The sequence below is a fragment of the Sphaerodactylus townsendi genome, linkage group LG05, assembly GCF_021028975.2.
Source record: "Sphaerodactylus townsendi isolate TG3544 linkage group LG05, MPM_Stown_v2.3, whole genome shotgun sequence".
Classification (NCBI taxonomy): Eukaryota; Metazoa; Chordata; class Lepidosauria; order Squamata; family Sphaerodactylidae; genus Sphaerodactylus; species Sphaerodactylus townsendi.
This window is the reverse complement of record NC_059429.1, coordinates 46631009-46655673: the sequence shown is the minus strand read 5'-3', so window position 1 is coordinate 46655673 and position 24665 is coordinate 46631009. Positions and strand designations below refer to the sequence as shown.

Genomic DNA, 24665 nt, shown 5'->3' with positions numbered 1-24665 from the left:
ATGAAGTGTTCACTAGCTTTATTCAGTAGTGGTAAGGAGTACCCTGTTTTCTGGAAATCCTCTGATACCAAACTGAATTAGAAGTTCCCTGAACAGCCTTAACAATCTATCATTTTTAGTGGTTCCCACAGAGTGAAAGTGATGTAGCCTCACCTTCCTGACTATTGTGAGGTTTACTTGGGTTCTATAAACAACGTTATGCCCTCTAGTTAGGATGAACCCACTATCTCCACATGGTGAGCTAGTGCATGAGTTCCCAGAATTATCACCAGGCTACCTGTTTGGTGCAGAACCAAAGTGGGTGTGTGACAGGACTATTCAGTTCATGCTGGAATGGAAGAAGCCTCAGTTTGAAAAATCATAGAATGGAATACAGAATACATTGTAGGCTAAACTGGATTTAGCTTTCTAGGTGCACTGCAGATTTCAAAACACACCAAAGACAGAGAAGAATTACACAGGCCACTGTCCCATTAAAAAAAACACTAACAGTTACTGAATGAGTTGCATTTTGTTAATAGTAGATTGTTATTTTCAATTGGAAACTCACTGGCATTCAATAATGAGAACATTTTTCTTCAGGTACGATTTGTGAAGAATGTAACTTCCTGGAAAGAAATGAAACCAGGATTTTATCATGGACATATATCCTTTTTGGATTTCACAAAGTAAGTTACATAATGAACCATTTCGTTTGCAGCAGTTTGTTTTTAAAATGTTCCCTGACAGTTTTGTTACAGTTTCTGTAGATTATGATTCATTTTAGATTGTACTGCCCTCTTATGGTCATTAGTGGAAATTGCATTGAATTGAATTCTGAACATCCATTTTCATTCACATAAGTATCCTTCACTACTTGATTTAGAGCAGCTTTGTATTGCCTCCATCATGATACCGTATATACTCGCGTATAAGTCGACCCGCATATAAGTTGAGGGACCTAATTTTACCACAAAAAACTGGGAAAACTTATTGACTCGTGTATAAGTTGAGGGTGGGAAATGCAGCAGCTACTGGTAAATTTCAAAAATAAAAATAGATACCAATAAAATTATATTAATGGAGACATCAGGTTAAATGTTTCTGAATATTTATTTCAAAGAAAAACAGTAAACTACTTTAAAAGTGCAACAATAACTTTAAAAGTGCAAAATCTTAGCTCAACCAGCAACCAATAACTTTAACAATATCAACAGTAACTTTAAAAGTGCAAAAACCTCAGCTCAATCAGCAACCAAGCTAAAACACAAGAGTTAAAATCCTTCAAAACTGGATTCCTCCTCATCTGTATGTCCAAATGTAACCCAACTTAGATTTTAAGAGGGATATTATCAGAAATGGAAAAGAAGTTTAAGTGTGATCCCACCTTGTGACCCTTAACATTCACCAGACATACAACAAAAGAAACTTTAAATCTGTTTTCTGTTTCATAAACAATAGTGTGCAGTATAACAATGAAATATGGCAGACCCATACAGAAACAATAATCAACATATAATAGTTCTGGCCTGCTATGCAAGACAGTCTAGCAGGGTCTCAATCCTTTAGTTCTGTCTTGCTGTATACAGCCTCCAAGCCTCTTAACTGAACTCTGTGAAGAAACCAAACTATTAGTTTGTATTTTGGTAGGGGGGGCATGGGGGGCGTAACAAAGGAAACCAAAATGCAAACGAATAGTCAATCAATATAAACACAATATCCCTTTCTCAACAATTAATACAAACATTCACATACCAGAAATACAGGCCTCAACCATTCTGAGGAAATGCAACTTTTCCTTATTTGGAAAATCTGAGCTCTTTAGCTCCCCCTAATGGACCCTTCGCTCTATACGGTTACCATATTCCCTAGAGTATGACCCGAGTCGAGGGGAGCTTTTTCAGCATTAAAAAGGTGCTGAAAAACTCGACTTATGCACGAGTTTATACGGTACTAACTTTTTTACTCAGATAGCTCCACAGCAATATTGTTCTCCTGAATATGTACCTTCCTTTCTTGTTTGATAACTAAGTTGATAAGTGAATACAAACACACACTTATCTATTTGTCAGTGTATCTTTCCAGTGACACTAATATTTTGATATCAGTCTTCCATCAAATACTGGTGGTGGCTTCCTGCTTCTCCAAAGAGAACACCCCAGGACAGTCCTTCTGGAAACTTCAACTCCATCTGCTAACAGAAGATTTGCTGAAACTGTGTCTGATTTGGAATGACAACATTGTTGGTTTCTTTCTTAATCTCATTGCGCACGGAATCTCTCAGTGCTACCAAATAGTTGTGTCAGATGTATGCATCCTTCCTGGCAGATCTTTCAAAGCAAGGAGATGCAAGTGTATAAGAAGCGCCCCTGCAAATGGAAACCTAGAGCACACACACAGAAAGCTAAATTAGAACCTTTCCCCTGATGTAATCTTTTAAATTTACTAATTTTGTAAAGTATGAGCAGAAAAAATGGCAATTTTTCACCTGCAGTCTAAAATGACATAGTTTGTTCTCCTTTTCTGCATACATGATTTAGGGTCTACTTGTCCCTTTTTTGTTAGTTTTTTGTTACTTCCAGATTGAGTCACTCCAGATTAATCTCATAAGTAACTGTACCTTCCAGAGTAATTCTGAGATGGGGCATGTAGCTATTCAGTTTTCCAGCAATCTACCCTACTGCAGGCAAAAGAGGAAAATATTCAGATTGTCTGGGCCTGTACAAATACAACTTAGTCTTGAGTTAAGACCATTAAGAGCTACAACAGCAGGTGATGTTTTTCCACACAGAAATATGAAAAAGAAATGGCTGTCAAACTTGTCTTTGTATCTTTCTCTTTTTAAAGAAAGGAACCTGAGCATAAAATTGTGTTGCTTCCTCTAAATTGCAAGGTACAAAAGTGCTGTATTAGTAAACTTCTTGTGCTGAATCCCTAATGAGATAATAACCTTGTGAGCAACTAGGTACGTGTTACTCTCTCCTATGCATTATTCATAGGATGAAGCTTAAAACATTTTGTAGGTACTGTAACTTTTCAGCCTAAAATAATAATTTTACCTCTAGAAAAGCAGCTAAGCAATTTCACAAATTTCATTCATATGCATATGTTCCTCCAGGGCTGCATTATCCTTGTGTTTTCTGTTTGTTACCCTTTCACTTAAATGATTTATTTTCCTGCCGCAGCAGCTTATATTTCTTATATTTGTGGTTTTCATTATTAAAATAATATATTGAGTGCCGCACTTGCTCTTGGCAAATAGACAGGAATAACTTGTGGTATTGCATTCTTGCAGTTGAGAAGTGTAAAATCTTTCAGCAAAGATTCATCCTCTTTAATAAACTGGAATAATGCTTTTGAGTCATTCTGCACTCTCATGAAATTACACTAAACTTTTGAAAGTTCCTCAACAGTCAAAGGAAAAGATTCCCAACATCGAACCAAAGGGGATAAAGGCCAAAACTCCACATATGCAGTTACCTCGCTTATGCAGTTATGGAAATATTTTCAGTAATGTTGCTCTCTAATTCTTGGCTTCTTCTGATTCATTTAAAACTTTACCACCTCCCTTTGCTTTGGTGCTGCCATCTGTTATCTAGGGAAAGCATTTATCTGGATAGAGTACTAAGGAGGCCTACCTTGAGTTCAGTTTCTCCATTTCATTAAATGTGCAGATAATGAATCTGAAGCTTTCTCTGCTCTGTATTTGGGCTTTGAAGATAAATAACTGGCCAGCTCCAAAACGAATAGAGATATGAAGCACATGTTTGGTGCTAGGTTGTCCCCAGTAGGTTCCCACAGAGGGGTGTGAGATCAACATGCTGAACTGTGGTGGCACCATGCTCCATTCCACCTGTTTCTTCCATGTTAGTAATTGCTCTGCCTTCTCTGATGCATAGCTGCCAAGAGATGCAACATCAGGCAGCTTTCACACAGGATTCAAATTGTATTTTGCTAAATCTGAGTATTTAGTATGAGAGACCAACAGTCCGTGCTGCTGGCACGTCACAGAGTAGTAATGAATGTGCAGAATTTGGTTAGCATAAAGACATGCTTTTGGAATCACAGCCCAGTTAAAACTGTAGATAAGAACACCCCCTTTTCTCTCTTGGGGCTCTTCCACATCTGGGTGTTAATATACTTCTATGAGTTCCTCATGTCATAGTCTCTGAGAGTTTTACCTTTCCTCTTTGCATAGTTCATCACAATGTAGGTGTGCCGCATTTGGAACATGACAACCAAAACAACCCCCAAAACAAAATGCAAGTGCTGAGTTCAGAAGAATACAATCTATTAACAAAAATGTTTTTGAACTGAGCTTATGCTTTGCACCATTCTTAGTAATCGTTTGAGTTGAAGCAAGAGTGTAGAAAATCACTGGTAATTTCTTGCTCTGATGAGAAGGGCATCTTGAACTTTGGGTGATTCTCCCCAACCACCAAGGCAGGCAGGACCAACTTTAGCAACTTCCTGTTTCCCAGTTGGGAGTCACCTGTCCCAGTTTGCTTTCTGCCTTATCAAGGGAACACAATTGGGGGGGGGGAGCTCTTAGCAGTAGCTTCAATTCCCACCCCCCCTTTTTACACGCCTTTTTCCTGGAGCAATTCAGACCTGGAGTAGTCTTCTAATCTGTCTCTTTTTTCTCTTCACATCTTCTTTTAAGAACTTCTTAGGCAAGGTAATACTTCATTTAGAAGAAGAAGAAGAGTTTGGATTTATATCCCCCCTTTCTCTCCTGCAGGAGACTTAATGTAAGGAATTCCATAGAAGCAGAAATAAAAGGCTTTTTGGTGTAAAAGACCGTTTATTCAGACATCCTAGAAAGCTCACGTACACGACGTGGCAGGAATAAAGTCTCCCGCCAGAAACGCAGGTTATAACTCTGTCCATCCCATCCCCCCTCCCGGATTCCCATGGGAACGGAGTTCTCATCTCTCTCGCAGAGATAAGGTCTCCGCCAGAGTCTCCGCCGCAGATGCTGGCCCATCGCCCGGGTTATAGAATTCAGTCAAGGCCAGGCGGCTGTCCTGAACATCAACACCATTGAATCCTCTACACTTAAAGGGGCTGACAATCTCCTTGCCCTTCCCCCCTCACAACAAACACCCTGTGAGGTAGGTGGGGCTGAGAGAGCTCTGAGAAGCTGTGACTAGCCCAAGGTCACCCAGCTGGCGTGTGTGGGAGTGTACAGGCTAATCTGAATTCCCCAGATAAGCCTCCACAGCTCAGGCAACAGAGCGGGGAATCAAACCTGGTTCCTCCAGATTAGATACACAAGCTCTTAACCTCCTACGCCACTGCTGCTCCTACTGTACTGATTTACTGTACTGATCTGAGATCTGGGGGGTGGAACCAAAAGATCCTAATTCAACTAGATGCTATTCTGAACATTTTCATTAGAAAGATCCTAGGACTTACACAGGGTACACCAGCAGCGCATTTTAGAATGTAGGTGGGTTTGCTCTGCCATTAATGTGAGGGCCCATCTAAAGCGCCTTCACTTTTACATCAAGCTGACAAATGCCCCAATACACAGCTAGTTAAATATGGCTGCCAGTTTTATTCAAAGGAGCACTATTGGACAAAAAAAATTTAATTCACATTTTGCAATTATATACCTTACCTGGTCTGGAAGTTGATAGTTCCATGGGAATGTCAACTCAATGCATGGCAGCTGTGAAAAAGGCAAACTCTATGCTGGGGATCATTAGAAAAGGAATTGATAATAAAACTGCAAAGATTGTCATGCCCTTATATAAAGCAGTAGATGCGACGCGCGCCAGTATAAAGCAGTGGTGCGTAATCGCATCTTGGAGTACTGTGTCCAGTTCATGGTTGTCACATCTCAAAAGTGATATTGGAGGAGATAGAAAAAGTGCAGAGAAGGGCAACAAGGATGATTGAGGGACTGGAGCACCTTCCTCTCTATGAGGAGAGGCTGCAAAAGCGCTTTGGGACTCTTTTTTTAGTTTGGAGAGGAGGCGGCTGAGGGGGATAATATGATTGAAGTCTGTACAAAATTATGCATGGGGTAGAAAATGTTGACAGAGAGAAATTTTTCTCTCTTTCTCACAATACTAGAACCAGGGGCATTCATTGAAAATGCTGGGGGGAAGAATTAGGACTAATAAAAGGAAACACTTCTTCACGCAACGTGTGATTGGTGTTTGGAATATGCTGCCACAGGAGGTGGTGATGGCCACTAACCTGGATAGCTTTAAAAGGGGCTTGGACAGATTTATGGAGGAGAAGTCGATTTATGGCTACCAATCTTGATCTTCTTTGATCTGAGATTGTACATGCCTTAACAGTCCAGGTGCTCGGGAGCAACAGCCGCAGAAGGCCATTGCGTTCACATCCTACATGTGAGCTCCCAAAGGCACCTGGTGGGCCACTGCGAGTAGCAGAGAGCTGGACTAGATGGACTTTGGTCTGATCCAGCTGGCTTGTTCTTATGTTCTTATGGAAGTAGTTAGAACACAGAACCATATTAAAACCCACAAATGGATGGCTGTTAGAGAGGTATGCCATGATATTTGTTTATTTCACAGTTTTCTGTTTGATATCCTTGTTTTAAGCTTTCCAAACATTGTTTTTGAAGCTCCATTAAGAAAAGCCTTTACAAATGTCCATTTTCAAACAATGCCCTCAGCTTATTTACAGAGCAGGTATAACAAAACCACTTTGGCTCTATGTCTCTGTACATTTAGCCATATAGAGGATTTAGCTCATTATCTTCTTCACTGTCCACTCTACAACTCTACACATTCAAGGTTGAATCAGGTCATTTTGCACTCCTTTGGAATACACAAGGAATGCATCAGTTTTCTGCTGGCAGATGTAGATCCTTCTGTTACCCATTGTGTGGCCTCTTTTATGTTTGTTTCAGCTGAACTAAGGAAGAAGCACATGCATCCCAACCTTTCAAAACAGACGTGTTAGTTATATTTGCTTTAAGGTGTTGTCATCCTGTGTATACTATTGTATTTACTGTATTTTGCAATGTGGAGGTCATAACATAGTAGTAAATTATTTACTTACACATCTTTTCATACCTCCTTCCAGCTCTTCTGCTTCTTTTGTTTTCCTCAAGTCTTTTCTCTGTTCTCCCCCACACCCCCTCCTTTCTCTTAATGGCCCTGCTACAAACCCCAGAGGCTTTGGAGGGATGCAAAAAACAGAAGAGATGACTTTTCTCTTGGAGAGCATTGAAGAGCAGCATTCCTCATGGAGAGAGCTCTTGAGCCTGAGCCAGGAACATGCCAGGAAAATTGCAAATCAAAAGTGAAAGCACTTAAAGAAACAGCATAAAAAAGTGGAAAAACAGTACCTTGGCTGCAGATGTCTCTCTCAGCTGCCAGTTCAGCCCTTGATGGCTGTGATGGCATGCCATAGCCTCCTCCACTGGAGCCCATGCCTTGACCATCAGAATGGATTGTTAAGGGGGTAATGTATAGTCCCCCCCCCAAGGTAACGGATAGGTGGAGTTCTTACTCAGCTACACTGATTGGAATTCTAAGGAGAGCCTCAAGAGGAGTTGCAAAAAATGCATGAATGCTCCTCTACTAAGAAAAGAGAGGCCCTTTTAGCTGCCAGTTTGGTCCCTGGGGGCTACAGTGGCATGCTAGGCTCCTTTATAGGACTCCTCCCACCCAGACCCCATCTTTGTGGTTCAAATGTTCCAATCTGAGATCACTCTCACCTGTCCCCTAGTAAATCTGTCACTCTTACCTCATCCTGTCAGAACGTTGCTCCCAGCGGCCCACCAAGGCAGCCTGGGAAGCCTCTATCACCACCACCCTTGCCAGGGTCCAAGGCAGTGCCTCAGGGATGGAAAGCCCTTCGTCATAATCAAATCATAAGAGGGAGGAGGTAGAGTTCTTCCCAGAGGAGGACTCCGTAGCTGTTGAGCAACCCATGTACCTGTTTAACCCAGATGACAAATCCCTATTATTTAAAACCATCCTGACTCAGCATTCATAGAAACTCCTGATGCTGGGGAGGATCCTTCAGGGAGTAAATCCAGACTCATGGGACCAAGGATTTCTTTCCCATGGCTCTCCCCTCAGAAAGATCAGTTCCCTCTCCCAATATCTTTGAAAACATGATGAAGGGAGAGTGGGCCAAGCCTATATCTAAAACGCAATTCCTGATGCATTACCAAAAAGCTTTATTCTGTAGCTCCTCAGGTTATAAAATTGCTGCAAGTCCCCCTAGTGGAAGCTCCACTCATACTGTTATAGTGACTACAGAGGAATCTGCATCCTAAGTCCATAATAATGGCACACCTATTCCAGGGTGGAAGACTGTTCAAATAGCATCTTGACAAGATCCTGGCAAGACTGGAGATTAAAAGAAAGCCATGCTTAGAAATCTGCAAAGGGAATGTAGAAGAGTTTTTCACTCCCATTCCTTTTTGTTCCCACCACTCCTTATCCCAAACCAGACTAGGTCAAAGGTGGTTCCAGTAGTCTAACACCAGAGGCTTTTTTTCAGCAAACTCCCAAACTTGGAGAAGCATTCCAGATTTGAAGTATGTGAACGGATATGTGGTCCACAATTGCTTTTGCATGGAGACCCTATGATCTGTCATTGAAGCCTGTTTGGCCATTCCCATTTTTCCAGGGCATCAGAGGTTTCTCCCATTTGCCTATGACAACAGGTGTTCCAGTTCAGGGCTCTCTTCTTTGCCAAGATCCTTATAGCGCTGGTAGCTCTGATCTGTTGGTGGGGAATACTGATCCATCCATATCTGGATCTTCTCTGCAACTTGAGAGCAAGGATTCGAGGTTTCCCCAGACCTTTTAGTTCATGGATAACTATGGGTCTTCCTGAACAAGGTGAAGAGCAGTCTGCAGTAGCTGCAGTACTTTGGTGTCATCATAGACAGGTACAAGAACATGTTGTCCCTCATGGAATACAAGGTCTCTAAAATATTGCGCTAAGCCAAGAAATGGTCAAGGCAAGACTGCCCAGGTTATGTCTTTGGAATGAATTAAGTGACTTATGATCTCCAGTATAGGGATAGTTCCGTGAGTCCACTTCTGCTCTGGATCACTTCTTTGACTTCTTTGATCATATCAATTAGAGATACTGCAAAAAGCAACGAAACCCTAACACTGTTTTTTGAGACACAGAATGGTCCAGTGATCCAACCCCAACCAACCAAGACATGGTCAGTCCTACCTCCTGGAACACAACATTTATTTATTTATTTATTTATTAATTCGGCTTTTATACCGCCCGATCCCCGAAGGGCTCCATACAACTCCTTATGGATGCAAGTCTGCTAGGTTGGGGTGCATAACTGCTTGGCCATCCACTCAAGTACCTGGAAATCAAAGGAAAATATGATGAACATCAATGCATTAGAACTCAGACATCATACAAGTGCTCATTTACTTCCAGTCAGATGTCAAGGGGTGATGTGTGCTTATCAAGCTGGACAATATTTCAGCCAATGCCTGCATCAACAAACAGGTCACGGAAACCATCATGGTCTTTAGAAAGGTCTTCATAGTACACATCTACAATTTTACCTGGAAAACCTTTGCAAAGTGTTCATAGTGCAAACATGTTAATCCTCTCAACTCTCAATACAGCCAATGTCCTCTTACCCAAGCATCCTCATATTGTCCACTTCCTCAAAGGGGTTTGTGCACATCAGTCCTCCTGTGGACCACAGATTCCTCTCATGGAGACTGCACATAGTTATTTCGGCTCTCACCATACCCCATTCTGAACCCCCAAAAGAAGTTCCCCTTAAATGGCTCCACAAAAAGACTGTCTTCCTCAAGTTGGTGACTTCAGCTAGGAGAGAGTTGGAATTGGGAACCTTGTCAGTTGGGGAAGGGCTTTGTGTCTTCCGCAAGGACAAGGTAGTGCTTTGGCCAGACCACACCTTTATTCCAAAGCTAAATTCACTCAAGAATCAAGAGATTCCACTCCCTCCTCTGCCCGCAACCTAGCAACCCCTAAGAGAGAGAGTGGAACTCTGGAGAACTCTCTGCCTCTTATCAGGAAGATGGACTCTGTCTTTTCATTACATTAACAGCCCCAAATAAGAAGATGATTTCTAGATTGGCCATCAGCCACACCATTCAATAGCACATCGCAACACATGCCATAAGAAGTGCAACCACTACCACAGGATTCAATCATGAAGTCAATGGAGGAAATATGTAAGACAGCCACATGGTCTTCAGTTTTATCATTGATTAGACAGTATAAATTTGACTCCCTCTCCTGAACCAATCCATCCTCAGACATAGAGTGCTGCAGCATGTTAAGGATGATAGTTAATTCCCACCTGTCTCTTTGGACACTGCTACTGGAAATTTGAAAGTTCAAGATTCTCTCCTCCTCAGAGTATGAATGAAACCTTGGATACTCACTCTGAGAGTTTCTTAAGCTCTGAGGGTAGGAGAACACTTACCCCACCCAAGAGAGAAAGAGGAACACAAAAAGAAAAAGAAGAAAAGAGGAACTGTCTACAAAAAGCAGAATCCTAAATCTTGCCTTCAGAACAAATCTTGACCAAATTATCCCCTTTACTCTTATATCAGCTATTTCTATTTTATTCTTCTCTCTGTTTAAACTTTTATCGTATTTATATATTTTCTCCATTTAAAATATGGATCACATATTAACTACTCTTTTGTTTACCCCGTACCCTTCCCAGCCATTTTTCCTATACTTTCATTTCTTTCTTTAATTTTATACCTCTGTATCTATTTTATTTCCCTGTTTACCCATCTTCTTTGCTTGATTCCTTAGTATTTCACATCTCATACTCTACCAGCCCTCCATCCCATGCTATCTATTTAATCTCTTGGCATTTCTGTAATGAAACAATAAAAGAAAAAAAGGTAGAACTTCTAAGCTATCTAAAGTTCTTTTTTATTCTTGGACATCTGTAATCTTCTGATAAGTTTCATTGAAGGTTCCATTGTCATAAGCCACCTAAAGGGTATCTTTTTCTTCTTCAGTGTATCTGTAAGAAACCTGTAATCCTTCCTTTTCACTAGTATCTCATATAGCAGTTCTCTCATAGTTATGAGCTTCTGGCCTTGATATTGCATCTTCTTTTTAAATGCATACAAAGGACATCTTTCAGTGATCTTAATGTCATGTACATCACATAGTCCTGTGATAAATTTTTACCCTTGGCCACTGCTGATCTTACACAATAGATTTAAATTCCATTTTTGCAGTCTGAAGATACATGAACTTCGCCAGCTCTGGGATAAATTTCTTCCAAAATGTTTCTCCATCTTTTTGCAGCATACCTCTGATTCTTAAAGTGCTTCCTTTTTGCTTCATCTCCAGCCACATTATGTTCTCTGCTTTGTGATATATTTCATTTTTGTTCACTTCCACCTTTGTTTCTGTCATTTTAGACTGTGACTTTCTTTAGATTAGCTGTTAATCGTTCAATCTCCTTCTTAATTTCTCCTATCTTTTTCATAAGTTTGTCTATGTGTTCGACTTTTTGATTCATTTCTGCCTTATCCTTCTGCATGGAAATTAACATTCGTTCAGCTCTTTGCAGTGGTTCTGAGATCGGAGAATCCAATATAATCCTCCCCTTCCTCCTTGTATGAGCCATGGTAACTTACGGTATGATTTTATAGATTTTTATTGTAATTTTACACATTCACCACTAGATGTCCTCATAGCTTCATCTATTCAGTTCTATTCAGACAATTTTTCCTCTCCTCCACCAGATTTTAATGTTCACTAAGATAACTTTTATTCTATTAGATAGAATATAAGCCCTTTCCTGAGTCTTTAAGCCTTTAGAACTCTTTCATTCACACCTTAAGAGTAACTTTAAAGAGCAGTTTTACTTCTCCAAGTCAAACCTCTCAGTCTCAAAATGGCGGTTCCAACATTATGATGCAGTTTCTATCAGGCATACACTCAGAGCATGCTCATCTGTTCAGCAGATTTCAAGTTCTCATTGACTGGAACATAGGTATCTGAAAAGATTTCCCAGTTTTCCTTCCTCCCTTCCTTGAAGTTTCATAAGATTTGCGATATCACTTTGGCTTTGACAGTTTTATTGTTGCTGTCTCAACTCCCACTGTAAAGATGATGGTAAGCATGCTCCAATGAGAGAGGAGGACAGGACTACCATCACACTTACAGCGCCCTCTCACTTCTCTTTCTCACCCTGCTGGAGCATAGTGTTTAATCTACAGATTTCCATCTGCACTAGACTTACATTCTGGGTGGGGAAAAAAAGTGGAATCATCTCTCCTCACAGAAGAGTGGACACAATCAGTGGTGGGCAGAACCAGAAGCCTTATGGTTTCTCTGGTTATCAGTTGTTTTGCATCTGAGCTTTATACCAGATAAAGTATTTTATCTCCATTCTGCTTTTTCCTCGGATTCATTAGCTCATGAAGTAATCATGAGCTAAAATTGAGCCAGTGACTTCCAACCGAGAGGCAGGGAGTTGTTAAAGCTAATCCTGCCTCCCTGAGCAATTGGTGGGAATCACCAAAAGCTCTCCTAACCTTAGAACGGAGGAACCCTCACAGTGAGTATCCAGAGTTCCATTCTGAGCAGTTCGTTCATCATATTACCTTTTCTCCATCTGGCCATTGTGGTCATTACAAAGCATAGCCAGCATGGTATAGTGATTGAGAGCGATAGACTCTAATCTGGAGAATTGGGTTTGATTCCCATTCCTCCATATGGATCCTGCTGGGTGACCTTGGACTAGTCATAGTTCTCTCAGAACTCAGCCCCACATACCTCACAAGGTGTCTGTTTTGGGAAGAGGAAGGGAATGTGATCGTAAGCTGCTGTGAGACTCCTTATGGTAAAGATAAGCAGGGTATAAAAACCTGCTCTTCTTCTTTAAAATGTTGCATCTGCTGGAAGTATAAATGCCAGATAGGGTTTGTACTGGTAATACTGTTTAAACATAATATATTGAATGAAAATAGGCTAAATTTTAAGCAGGAATATTTAAAATTTATCAAAGTAGAACATATCAGAATAAGGGTTGGTAATAAGAAAGCTTTATTAATGTACTTGAACTAGAAAATATAGTATTGTGTACTTAATGGATTTCCTACAGAAAAGTGACCACAATCTTCTTGAAACAAACTTTATTCCACTTGATATCATTCAGAAAGCTTTGATTTTTCAAAGGCTTTGTTTTTCTTTTCCAGATTTGGTATTAAAAAGAAACCAATATACATCAATGTTATAAGAGATCCTATAGAGCGACTGGTTTCTTACTACTACTTTCTGCGTTTCGGTGATGATTACAGGCCTGGACTCCGAAGGCGAAAGCAAGGGGATAAAAAAGTAAATACTTTCTTAATTGATTAGACTTTCACAATGTAGTTTATATTTAACATTCAAACATGGGCAACTTTCAAAGGAATGTCTGATCCAAGACGCTATAATTTGTCTAAAAGACTAAAAGGTAGTGGCTAAGTTTAAACATAGCATGTAGCTGTGGCTGGTTTGTGAAACCAGGGTTAAACTCTCCGATGATCACGGACCCTGGTTTGCCTTGACAGATGCCTTCTTTCTCTAGCCTGGGAGAGTATCATCAGGGAACAAGTCAAGATTGAGCTGGAATGTTTGCAGTCATCTGTTGTAAAGAATCTTAGTAAGCAGGTTCAGGGGTACTGAATGGCCTTTTAGTCTTGCTCATGGTAAATATATCCAAGTATCTTCTATATTTATTAAAACAGTTATATCACACCTTTCCTGATGGTTCAAGGCAGCTTAGAATAATAGTTAAAACAGGGAGAAAAAAATCTTCCATCTTTACACTAGCTGGAAGTTCACCTCTGGCAGTACTAATAATTTTTCCAGCAAGTAACTAGCTTTGTGTGTTGGTCTTCACAGGAACATTGTCATAATGATTCAGTGTGGTAGAAACAATATGGCTCGTTGTCTTGACAGCATTTATAGAAAGGATATAAGTAGCATTTAAATTCATTACGGTTAACAATAGGAGTTGAAATATTTGGTACACAGCCCATGACAGGGGCCATGCCTAGGGGCAATCATGTGAATATTCATTGTGCCCACATACTTCTGCTTTTGGTTTGGCTCAGCATTTTACTCACTACAGTAATAGTAGTTGCAGCAGCTTTGTAAGTCCAGCCAGCATACAAACATGTTCTGCGTGCGTGTGGCCTTCATGTGACTTCTGTCTTGGTACATGTCACCAATAAGTGGAAGCCTTGTGCAAACTGGCTGAAACTGTTATTGCTGTATGTAGAGACAGTCGTGGGAATGTGGCCTTTAATAAACTATTGTGAAGCAATGTGAAGGTTAGTTTGGCAGCATAGCCACATTTAAGGTCTTTGATATGTAAGATGGAAATTTATAGCTCACTCTAGAGTTTTGTCTTTGTTCCAGACCTTTGATGAATGTGTAGCAGCTGGAGGCACAGATTGTGCCCCTGAGAAACTCTGGCTTCAAATTCCATTCTTCTGTGGCCACAGCTCTGAATGCTGGTAAGAAGATGAAGTTGGCTTAAGTTGCTGATTAAATGCATTATCAGAATGAACTGTATTTAGCTTAACAGAATGTGTAGCAAAGGTACAGATTTTGGAGAAGAACAAAACACTAGATAGGCCATATAAGCATATTAATTAACAAGCTTGTGAGGCTATCCTCCCTACAAGAATGTTGGGTAGCAATACGAAGCCAAAAAAGAGCCCTGCATCTTGTAGAGTTTATCAATAATCCCCTGACTAAGTAATATACTTTTTAAAAACTCAAGCATTGATAACCAGATATCTTGATTAAAAGCTCCATGTGTCGGTTTTTTTCTGTTGAGATTGTTTGCATTCGTATAAAGGAAAACAAAAATGGTTCATTTCACACTCTTACACTTTAGCTAAAGAAATAGACTTTTGTCAATTGTAAACATTGACTGGCATGCGATCTGTCACCATGGATCAACTACTTGTGTGAAAGACTTCGAAAAATTGAAATGTGGAAGTTGATTTGTCCTATGTAGCCGAGCCTTGGTCTCTGTTAACTCATCAAAAGAAGAAAATATCATGCCACAGGAAGTGCATGTTGGGTGGGTGGGTGGGTGGGGGGTTTATCAAGATAATTTTGTCCTCAGCATGCCATCTCCAAAGACTACTTCATGTAAATGTGAATTCTCCTATGGTGTATTTCTTATTAGAAAAGAGATTTATGAACAAACTCTACAGTTAGTTGAACAATTTATTGATTCCAGTGCATAACCAAGTGTTTGTGAAGTATGGGGTGTCATATATATGCTTAACCATTCCGGCAACCTGGATACCTTTTGTGTTTATTTTCAGAGAAACCGTGCTAGAAATGCATGGATTCTGTAGTTGGCATAGCTAGTGCAGATCTGAGACGAGTGCCTTTCAATTGCTTTTTTTTTTTTTACCACATCAGAAGTGACACTTAGGAACCTTTTTTGCTTTGACAGCAAAAACTGTCCACATTGGATACTTGCACTGCTCACAGGCATTAGTGTTACCAAGAAGTTAGCTGGAGATCTGCCATAAATCTTTTGACATCCAGCCTAAGCAATGGAGAGAGTAAAAAAGCAGGGAGCAAAGAAAAAAGTGAAGGAAATTAAAAATGTGTACAGCTGAAACTTTGTTTTCTTGCTGTGTAAAGATAACAGCAAAGCCATTCTTTTAGCCTGGTGTGAGAATATCTAAATGAAGGGAACCAAAATTCTTGGCAAGCATCAAAACCTTCCTGTAATTACTTTTTATCATTTTAGGAATGCGGGGAGCAGATGGGCTTTGGAACAAGCCAAATACAACTTGATTAATGAATATTTCCTAGTGGGAGTTACTGAAGAGCTTGAAGACTTTATTATGTTGTTGGAGGCAGCTTTGCCCCGTTTCTTCAGGGGTGCAACAGAACTGTATCGCACAGGTATTTAGATGGCTGTAGATCAGAGCCTCTTGTTCACTTTATTCTTTGACATAACCTTTTAGGGTACGAAGAAGCAGCTTCCTCAGACTGTGGTCCAGTTCCTCTTGAATTTGAGAGGCTGATTATGCATGTAAGTAGGTATAATTCTAGTGGCTACTGCCAGCTTCCTCATTTGGGCATACACGTACACATGCTCAGAGCGGGAATGCCCTTGCCCACTGTGTTCACATCTCCTTCGAGATGAGTGAAGCACAGTGCTCTGTCCTTGTAGGGCTCCAAGTGCCAACCGGTTTTGCTGCTGAAAAGAAAGGTTATGTAGCTGTTCAAGGTGCTGTCTGCACCATAGTGAGAGAGTGGTGGTGTTATGAGGAGACTGGGAGAGCTGAAATCTATTTTCCAGTTTCACCCAAATCCTTTACAAAAGTTCCTCTTTCTGTATTCCAAATTGTTTTCTTGCAGTACATTTGACTGATCTGTGGTAGCTGCTTCTTTCACAGTGTCGCCTCAGCTTCTTGCCTTAGTCACCATTGTACAGAGACTTCATAGAGATGTTTGCTTTGAGTCCAGTAACCCATTAACAAAAGTTTTGGGGTGTATAAGCTTTTGAGAGACCAAGTTCTCTTCATCATACACAGTAGAGTAAAAGTGGAGATCTTCTGAGTTTGAGATCTGACCTTAGAGTAGCAGTCTTCAGGCAAATAAATTTTGAGGGGAAATTGCTGAACTCCAGTTATTTCACAAGTTCAACACAGTGGACCCCCCTAGGGCTGGATGGAGACATAGGATTTTTATCTCACTACAAATACTAATTTGCTCTCCTAAGCATTTCCCTTCTGCTCTAATCAAACTGATTACAATATAGATTGTAAAGAATGCAAAGATACAACGCCCCTTCCATCTTCTCACTAGGATAGAAAAACTCAGATCTACTTGTACTCTACTGTGGCTGACAAAGGGAGCTTTGACTCTTGGAAGTTTACTGCCTGAAACTGTTGTTGGACTCTAAGGTGCTAAATCTGTCTGTTCTGCAGCATACTAGTACAGTGCTCTCCGAGACTGTCTTGGTAAACCTGTGCAACTCTAAAGAACTGGTTTGTCTGTTGCAAATGACTGGGGATGTACAGTGCACCTCTGTGCACTGGCATGCTTCATTCTCCAGTGAGTTCCTAGTCCTAGCCTCCAGGTGGGTAGGGCAGGATAGAAGCCCAAAATAAAGTAGGGCCTATCCCATCCAGTGTCAGGGGTTGAGGACAAGCTTTTCTTTCATCACAACAATTGATAAATGAATATTGCTTTATCCACATTAGGATAAGCAAAATGTACCTGTGAGATCACGCCTTCTCCCATGATCACCCCAGTGACCGCTGAGAATCAGACTTCTCCAGTTTGCCTTGATCTGCCCTCATCCCTCTGAAGGCCCATAGTACAGCAACTTTGCTGAAACTAAGCAGGCATGGATCTAGTCAGTTCATGGTGAGAAAGTGTTGGATATCAGAAGCATACTGTCTTGAGTTCTGTGATGGAAGTTAGGTGAGATATGAATGTAGAAAATTTTCCTATTCTGAATTGTGTTTCTTGATTACAGTAGAGGGTGACAGAATGTTGGGAGCTGGTTTTGGTATTGACAGAAGATGTATATTGTAGTACATACTGTGCTGTAAGTGTGTTTATATTGTAAGTCTATATCATGTGGTTAATGGCATATATCTACAGTGCCAAGATGACTCAACAAGATAAAATGCTTAATATGAAAGCTTGCTGGGAATTCTGTAAAACGAATTGCCTGCCCAATTATGATATAGTCTGTGTTTTATTAACTTTATTATCAATAGTACTGAATTTCTAAATAGGCATTAATCCTGATTGAAGCAGATATCTTAAATGGATGTGATGTGAGGAAATATGGCTCCCTTATGCAAACACTTCCTCTTTATGCTTTTAATAATTAAGCACTTTAAACAGTGAAAGGAATGTGCACTGAGAGACTCTGCTAATGCAAATGCATTCATGCTTATTGTCAGAGCTTCCAGTTTTTCATTCCCAGAGGCTTAATAAATCTTGGCCCAAGTTCTGTTGTTTTATGTATCCATTTAGCAGCCTGCTGACTAGAGAATACACAAAAAAATCTTTGGTTTGAGCCATGCACTACAGGGAGTATTCAGATTGTAAGTCAAAGTGAATTTATGATTTGATGTTTTTCTTTTAGGAAAGAAGTCCCATCTTAGGAAGACAACGGAGAAGAAACTTCCTACGAAAGAAACCATTGCAAAGCTCCAGCAGTCTGAAATGTGGAAAATGGAGAATGAGTTCTATGACTTTGCACTGGAGCAATTTCAGTTCATCAGAGCACATGCAGTTCGAGAAAAAGATGGAGAATTGTATATTCTGGCGCAAAACTTTTTCTATGAAAAGATCTACCCTAAATCGAACTAAGAGCAATGAGTATTGTTAGATTAGGGGACTAAACCTTTGGCCATGTCATTGTTTTCAGTCCCAACATGTAGATGATTGCTGATATACCATCCCAGGCACATTAGTCTTGAGCTCGGTAGACTAAGCTACGGATTGTTCAAAGAAGATGGCTACCAACTAGGTATATTGGCAACTCAGAAAGTATAAGGTTTGTCTGCCCCTGTATTTTCAGAGGAAGTTACTACTTCACACCTGAGGAAGCTTACATATTAATTTACAGAAACTAACCATATATCAATTATAGCTGCAACTATAACAATGAAAGGATTCCCTATAATGCTGTTCTTGATTATAGGACAGTTTAATTTACTTAACCACCTGGGAAGAGGAAGAGGCTTCTCCCCTAGCTTCAACATGGAGATTTTGGTTGTATACACTCATGGATAACATTAATAACTGGCTGACATCTGTGCTTTGGTCTTGTGAATCCATATCACGTGACATTCATTGGAATGTTCAATCATGTTCTGCTGAGAGAAGCTACAGTTGAACGTGCCCATGTGTATATATGTGGGCTTTCATTTTAAGAAGCTAGGACAGGTCATCTACGTGTTTGAAATTTTAAATTCCATAGTGAGATTGTTAAAAGGGCAAAATTAGAGACAGTATTTCTTTGCCACCCTCTGTACTTCCAGCTCATGTTGGGAAAACTCTCTAAAGCCAGCTTTTGCTAGCACATTGATATGAAAAATAGTGAATTCTGTATAATTGTTCCATGGATTCTTCATACTTTAGAAAGAACTACTGGTGAATCCACATTATGACTCGACTAGTGGGCTGTGGTATGGTTAGGATTTTCCTACTTAGATACTTTTACCTGTAGAATATTTTTACTAAGGTGCTTTATAACGTGTTTTAAAGCATTGCGTTTGCAAAAGAAGTAAGATGCTGTAAATAATGCATATTTTATGTATTTGGACCAAAAGGTTACAACTAATAGTTTGAACTGTTTTTGCACCAGTTTTGTTTGTGTGTGAAGTAAAACCATCCCATCTGCTGTTCAAATTCCAGTTTTGAATTGACTCTTGGACATCACTGAAACGCACTTCAATGACTTTGACAACTTTAAATGCAAAATGGGTCTGACCAGGAGCCCTCTTTACTGAAAACTACTTAATCTGCATTTTAAAATCATGCTTTAAAAGAGGAAAAGGAAAACGGAAGCATGTGGCTTGGCCAAGAGAGAAACAAAGACATTGTCATCTATGTCATGTTACTGAAGCTGCCTTTCGTTACTTCAGCAAATTTGCATTTTCCATTCTCAGCACCTTATAGACATGAGATCATTTGGTTACTTCCACATTATTAAAATGTGAAGAAAATTCTAGAAATGCATAGTTCTAAAAAAATCTCTAGTTGCTCATGCTTTACCAGCAGTTTTTTTTTAAAACAGTATTAAAATTTTCCGTAAGGTTCAGCCTTTGAACATCACATTCTATATGTTGGGAGTATAATGTAAATATATTGGTAGGGGAATATTTCACCAAAATTGTGTATCTGCTAAACGATCACAAAGAGGTTGACTGTCCCCTATATGCTGAATGTTTGATGCCAAAAACATAATCTTATTTTAAAAGGGTAATGGGACTGTTAAACAAAGCATTTAATTTACTGTATTATTTAGTTTGCTTTAATCTTGACTTTAAAAAATAGCACTGCCTTTCGCTTTTTCCAGTTGGCAATCATTTTTCACATTTTTTTTTCTTTTACTGCATTACTGTAAAAGTGTTTGTAGCCGTGTTGGCCAACTGAATGATACGTAGGAACATGAAATGAACTTTAAATTGACTGGCTATTTAAAATATAGCAAATTTTTGAAACAATGTGTTCACCCTCAGGTGTTGATGCTTAGAGCACAACTAAAATTTTGATGGTCAAGACTGATGGCTGTGTAATAGATCTAGAAATTCCATTCTTATGTGTAGGGAAGGTACTCACCTGCCTCCAATACCTGGGGCAGAGTTGCACAGAGTTTTCTAGCACCAGTTCTACCTGTCAGGCTGGAGACTAAAAGTATGAATGTGAAATGATTTTCCAAGCGGATCTTGGGTCATGCATGGTACATATTGTCCATTGGAAATTGATAATCCCTGGCAAAATTGTTGATGTGCCTCAAAGCAGAGAGGAAGAATATGGGTTATTTGTCTACTTGAACATTGCCTCTATGAGCATCTTTGGCGATTCATGTGTCTCAGAATCAGTGTAGTAAATGACTACACAGACGACATAGATAATAATATAACAGTTAGAAAGACACCCTTCCCAGGTGTCCATCTTAAACAAATGCTCTGGCAGCTGTATATAGATTGGCCCAGTTTTCATAACTCACAAATAGAATCAGTTACATTCTACTTTATAAACCAACATCACTCAGTACTACTATGGTTGGAGAAAATGAATTAGACCCCCCACCCCCCAAAAGCTTGTAGAGTGCATCTGTGCCAGCTTCCTGTGCCAGCTGCAGTGTTTCCCCCAGTCTCACAAGTTGTTTCTGAGGGTCAGGAACTTCAAGAATAGCATAGGATATAGGAGGGGCTGCAGCTTGAGTGGAAACTTCACAGAACTCCTTGAATAAGCAGAAATGCCCCTTTAGATCCAGACAAGCATTTCTCATAAAATTCTGATTAGCTGTATGAAGAGGTATAGAATTTTTAAAAGAGAGGTTGCTGCAGTATAAAAAGGTAGTGGCAAAAATGAGAAATTCATAGTGCCCTTTTTAGTGAATATGGAAGGTGATTACTTTGAGGAAAATTATGACTAGACCTTTACTGCTCCATCCCTTCTGGAATAAACTGGGTTTTGCTCAAGTTTCTGATTTGAAGCTGTCGTCATGTACTTTAAGAGAGAACACTGAATAAAAGTATTAATGTTTACAAAGTGAAATACAGGCCTCTAAACACAAACATACTTGCAATCTTACAGAAGTAAGTGAAAATGTGATGTATAATCTGCTTATTTTGACAGTGTTTAAAAGATTGCCTAGGGTTTTAAGGTAATGTGATGTTGAAGGAGAAGTGATAATATTGTGAAAGATTTTCTAGCTTTTAATGGCCTCAGAGAAGCTTTGGAACTTTTGGTGGATTGTTTGATGCCATATTTGGATATCACAACAGATGTTCTCCCAAACCCTTCCAGAAAATGACTGAAAACTTCCAGGTTTCATAATCTCTGAATCAGTGTCCAGTTTACCATGATATCCAAAGGCAGGCAGCTGGGCAATGGAGTTTGTTTCCTTTCCATGAGCATTCAAAACCGAACTTAAGCTGAGGCTCAGAATTTGGATATCACAGGAAATTGAAACTTGTTTCAAGGCTTCCAAAATCAGGAAGCTTTAATTCGTGCTTTACAAGTGAGAGAGCACACAAGCATCCAAACAGACTATTTTATCAGTCACAGACTAGCCAGAAGTTTGTCATACATCTGAATGTGTCCTGTATTTCAGTAATTGGAGGGAAGTTAGTCAGGGCTTAAGTGCCTGGTGTACTATATAATCTCTTACCACCTTTCACTAAAATTGTTGTTCTCTGCTTCACCAGTCTACTTAAGTTGTTCCTTAAACCCCCCCCCCCCCCCGCGCTTCACTTTACCAGAATCTTCCAAATATTCTGAACCCTTATTTCCTGAAAGCAAAGCATTAAACGAAGCTATTTTGTTTTGGAGGGGTTTTTTTCACTAGTTGCATTTATGAAGTGTTGATACAAAGAAATCAAAGCCCTAAATATGTTCTTTGGAAAATAACTTTTTTAAAAAGTGACATGCAAAATATACTGTGTAAACAAACTAACAAAATCTGAAATCACAATGTTAAAGGATATCTTGTGAGTAATGCAAAACACATCAAAATAGCATGTCATTTTTAAAGTGATGTTAAAATCTTTTATGAATCTGTTAGTATAGTTCAAAGGTGTATTGCAATAGTTTTGAAACTGTCACTTGATGGTTAGATTAATGTTCACATGCCAATACTGGCCTCAAAACTTCATCACTGACTGAAAAGTGACGCTGTTCAAGTGCTTGAAGCATAGATCAACAGTCTCTGAAGAAGACCAGTGTGCTAATGCCTCACAAATGTCTTAGTAATGACATTTTGGTGCTACTGTTTAAGAATTATGTTTAGACACCTGAGCCATTGCATAAACTTCAGAAGGCTAGCATTTACCACCACAGTTTGGTTTCTCATGTTTAATAGAATGATACTGTTCATATTTTGATGTGTTTTGTGTTTATATTTGACAATGTGACTAAGGATGGACTTTTTGCATACTAGTCAAGGTTTTTCATCTTTGGTTGTATGTCATCCGTAAATTAAGAAAGGAAATGGAGCCAAGGTGGATAAAATCAAAGACCTAAAATCATCAAATGGGGTCATGGTTCTGGATCCATGATTCCAAGTGCGGTACTACAGGCTACACTATTGTGATTAAGTGCCCCCCACTTCACAGTTCAAAAGCTAATTCTGGTTTGCCAGTTAGCTGTTAACCTGGGCTGAATCAGTAATGGTCGCAGAATAAGTGTACAGCTCTGATGATCTGGAAATATTTAAGGTATGCATTAAAAAACAGCCAGTGAGAGCATTTTATTAGGTGACATTTATTCAAATCCTTGATTTTTAGTTTGTCAATATACTGTTTTTCGTTTTTTATAATATTTCATAAATATTTCATAAATTTAATATTTCATAAATTTTAGTAGGTAACACAGATCTTTTATGTCAGGCATAAAGTTCCTGATTTATAAACCTGGCCCTGATCCAGTGAAACCTTGCATTAGCTTGTTAACTTTTCCCTACCTCCCCTTTCATCTAATTGGAGAAAATATATTTTTGTGCATGTATCTCTCTCTTGAAGGCAAAGGAAAACTATCACATTGAGAAATTCCATTTGTGGTTGTGAAATCTGGAGAAAAGCATTGCAGCACATGTGTGCATTTGTTGTCTTTGCAAACAAGGGTTAGCCCCAGTTAATCAGTTTTGGAACCTCTAGCTCATACACTATGCATCTCAAAGGTGGTGGTCTTAGAATAGCCACAGTCATTTACTTTACAGGTTTTTATCCATTTAGAAATTTTTTAAAAATCAACCATATTTATGGCAAATTCTGACTTTTGATACATCTGGCAACAGTTGCGTTATAGGCTTCAGTAGTCAGTTTACAGGTATAGAGCAAAAACACCCTACACACGAAACTTTGGACCATGTGCTCAAATGGGCTCCTACTCATATGAGTCATCTTAGGTGATCTAATGCTAATGTATTCTTGATCCTGAACATTTTCCTCTCTTTACAATATTAAATTCTTGTTAAATGTGCTTGGGAATAAGACCCCACTAACTTCAATTGGGACTACCTTCCAAGTAAATATGCAGCTGAAGTAGGAGGGTGGTTTTTTTTGAAATTGCGGTATTAGCAATGTTTTGTATGAGGAAAACGATATCTGTGATGCCTAAGCTATGCTGCAAAGACTTTTGTGCTGACAAGCCTGTATCATGTGCACTGCCAATTTAGCTCTTAAACAGGGAGCATTTTGTGACTACTAGAAATCACACTAGTTAGAGTGAGTGTAATCACTGATCAGTCACCTGGATATATCCTACTTTGAGCCTTTGCAAATCTGTAACCTTTTGCAGCACCTATTTATAAACCAGAAGCCTTGTAGCAACAAGGGTTTTACAGCAGGTACGCTATAAATCTGTTTAGACACTCGTATTTCTCTCATACTTAAATTTTAGAAGACAAAGCTATAGCTTCTGTGTTAGAGTTAGATGGTGAGCATTTCAAAACAGTGTCGAATGTAACTTTGAGAACATGGATTGTGCCTCTTCTTTTTTCCCAAAATACACAGCTAAATAGTGCCTTTTCCCTTCACAATCCATGTTGAAAATGCTCACCCCTTCTCTCTGTTTCCCTTTTTCTTCTCATACTGATTCTGTTGTGCAATACTCTTCCAAATTTGAAACATTTGTCACATGTTTGAGACATGATTGTTTAGTTTGTTTCTTGCTTTGCTGAGAACTTTCTGTTGCTGAAGTGTTTAAGTTGATTACCTGACACAAATGATATATAAAATAAAATATCCATTGGGAAAGGGGGGGAAAGTCTGGTGTGTTTTTTATGTCGTCTAAATATTTGTCATGATCCTTTGTAATTCTTGCAAATATACAGCCAATTCAACTGAAAGCAATAGTTTAGTATTAGTATTGTTTGCCATAGTGTCATAACTTTTATTTGTACTATTATATGTACCTCAGCTGTTATATACTTTTATATACCATGTGTAGAAGGATGCACTGAATTTTGGGAATGG

The 24665-nt window shown here is 39.3% G+C and overlaps 1 protein-coding gene across 1 annotated transcript in view; it reads left to right on the top strand.

Moving 5' to 3' along the window:
- Nucleotides 1-24451, top strand: part of HS2ST1 (heparan sulfate 2-O-sulfotransferase 1) — a 115109-nt gene extending 90658 nt beyond the window's left edge. Inside the window, exons 3-7 of the mRNA XM_048498538.1 lie at nt 583-668; nt 13164-13302; nt 14374-14471; nt 15734-15891; nt 18098-24451. Of these exons, the coding sequence (XP_048354495.1) occupies nt 583-668; nt 13164-13302; nt 14374-14471; nt 15734-15891; nt 18098-18324 (708 nt within the window). The 3' untranslated portion in view covers nt 18325-24451. The remainder of the gene's footprint in view (nt 1-582; nt 669-13163; nt 13303-14373; nt 14472-15733; nt 15892-18097) is intronic.
- The last annotated feature ends 214 nt before the right edge of the window (nt 24452-24665 follow it).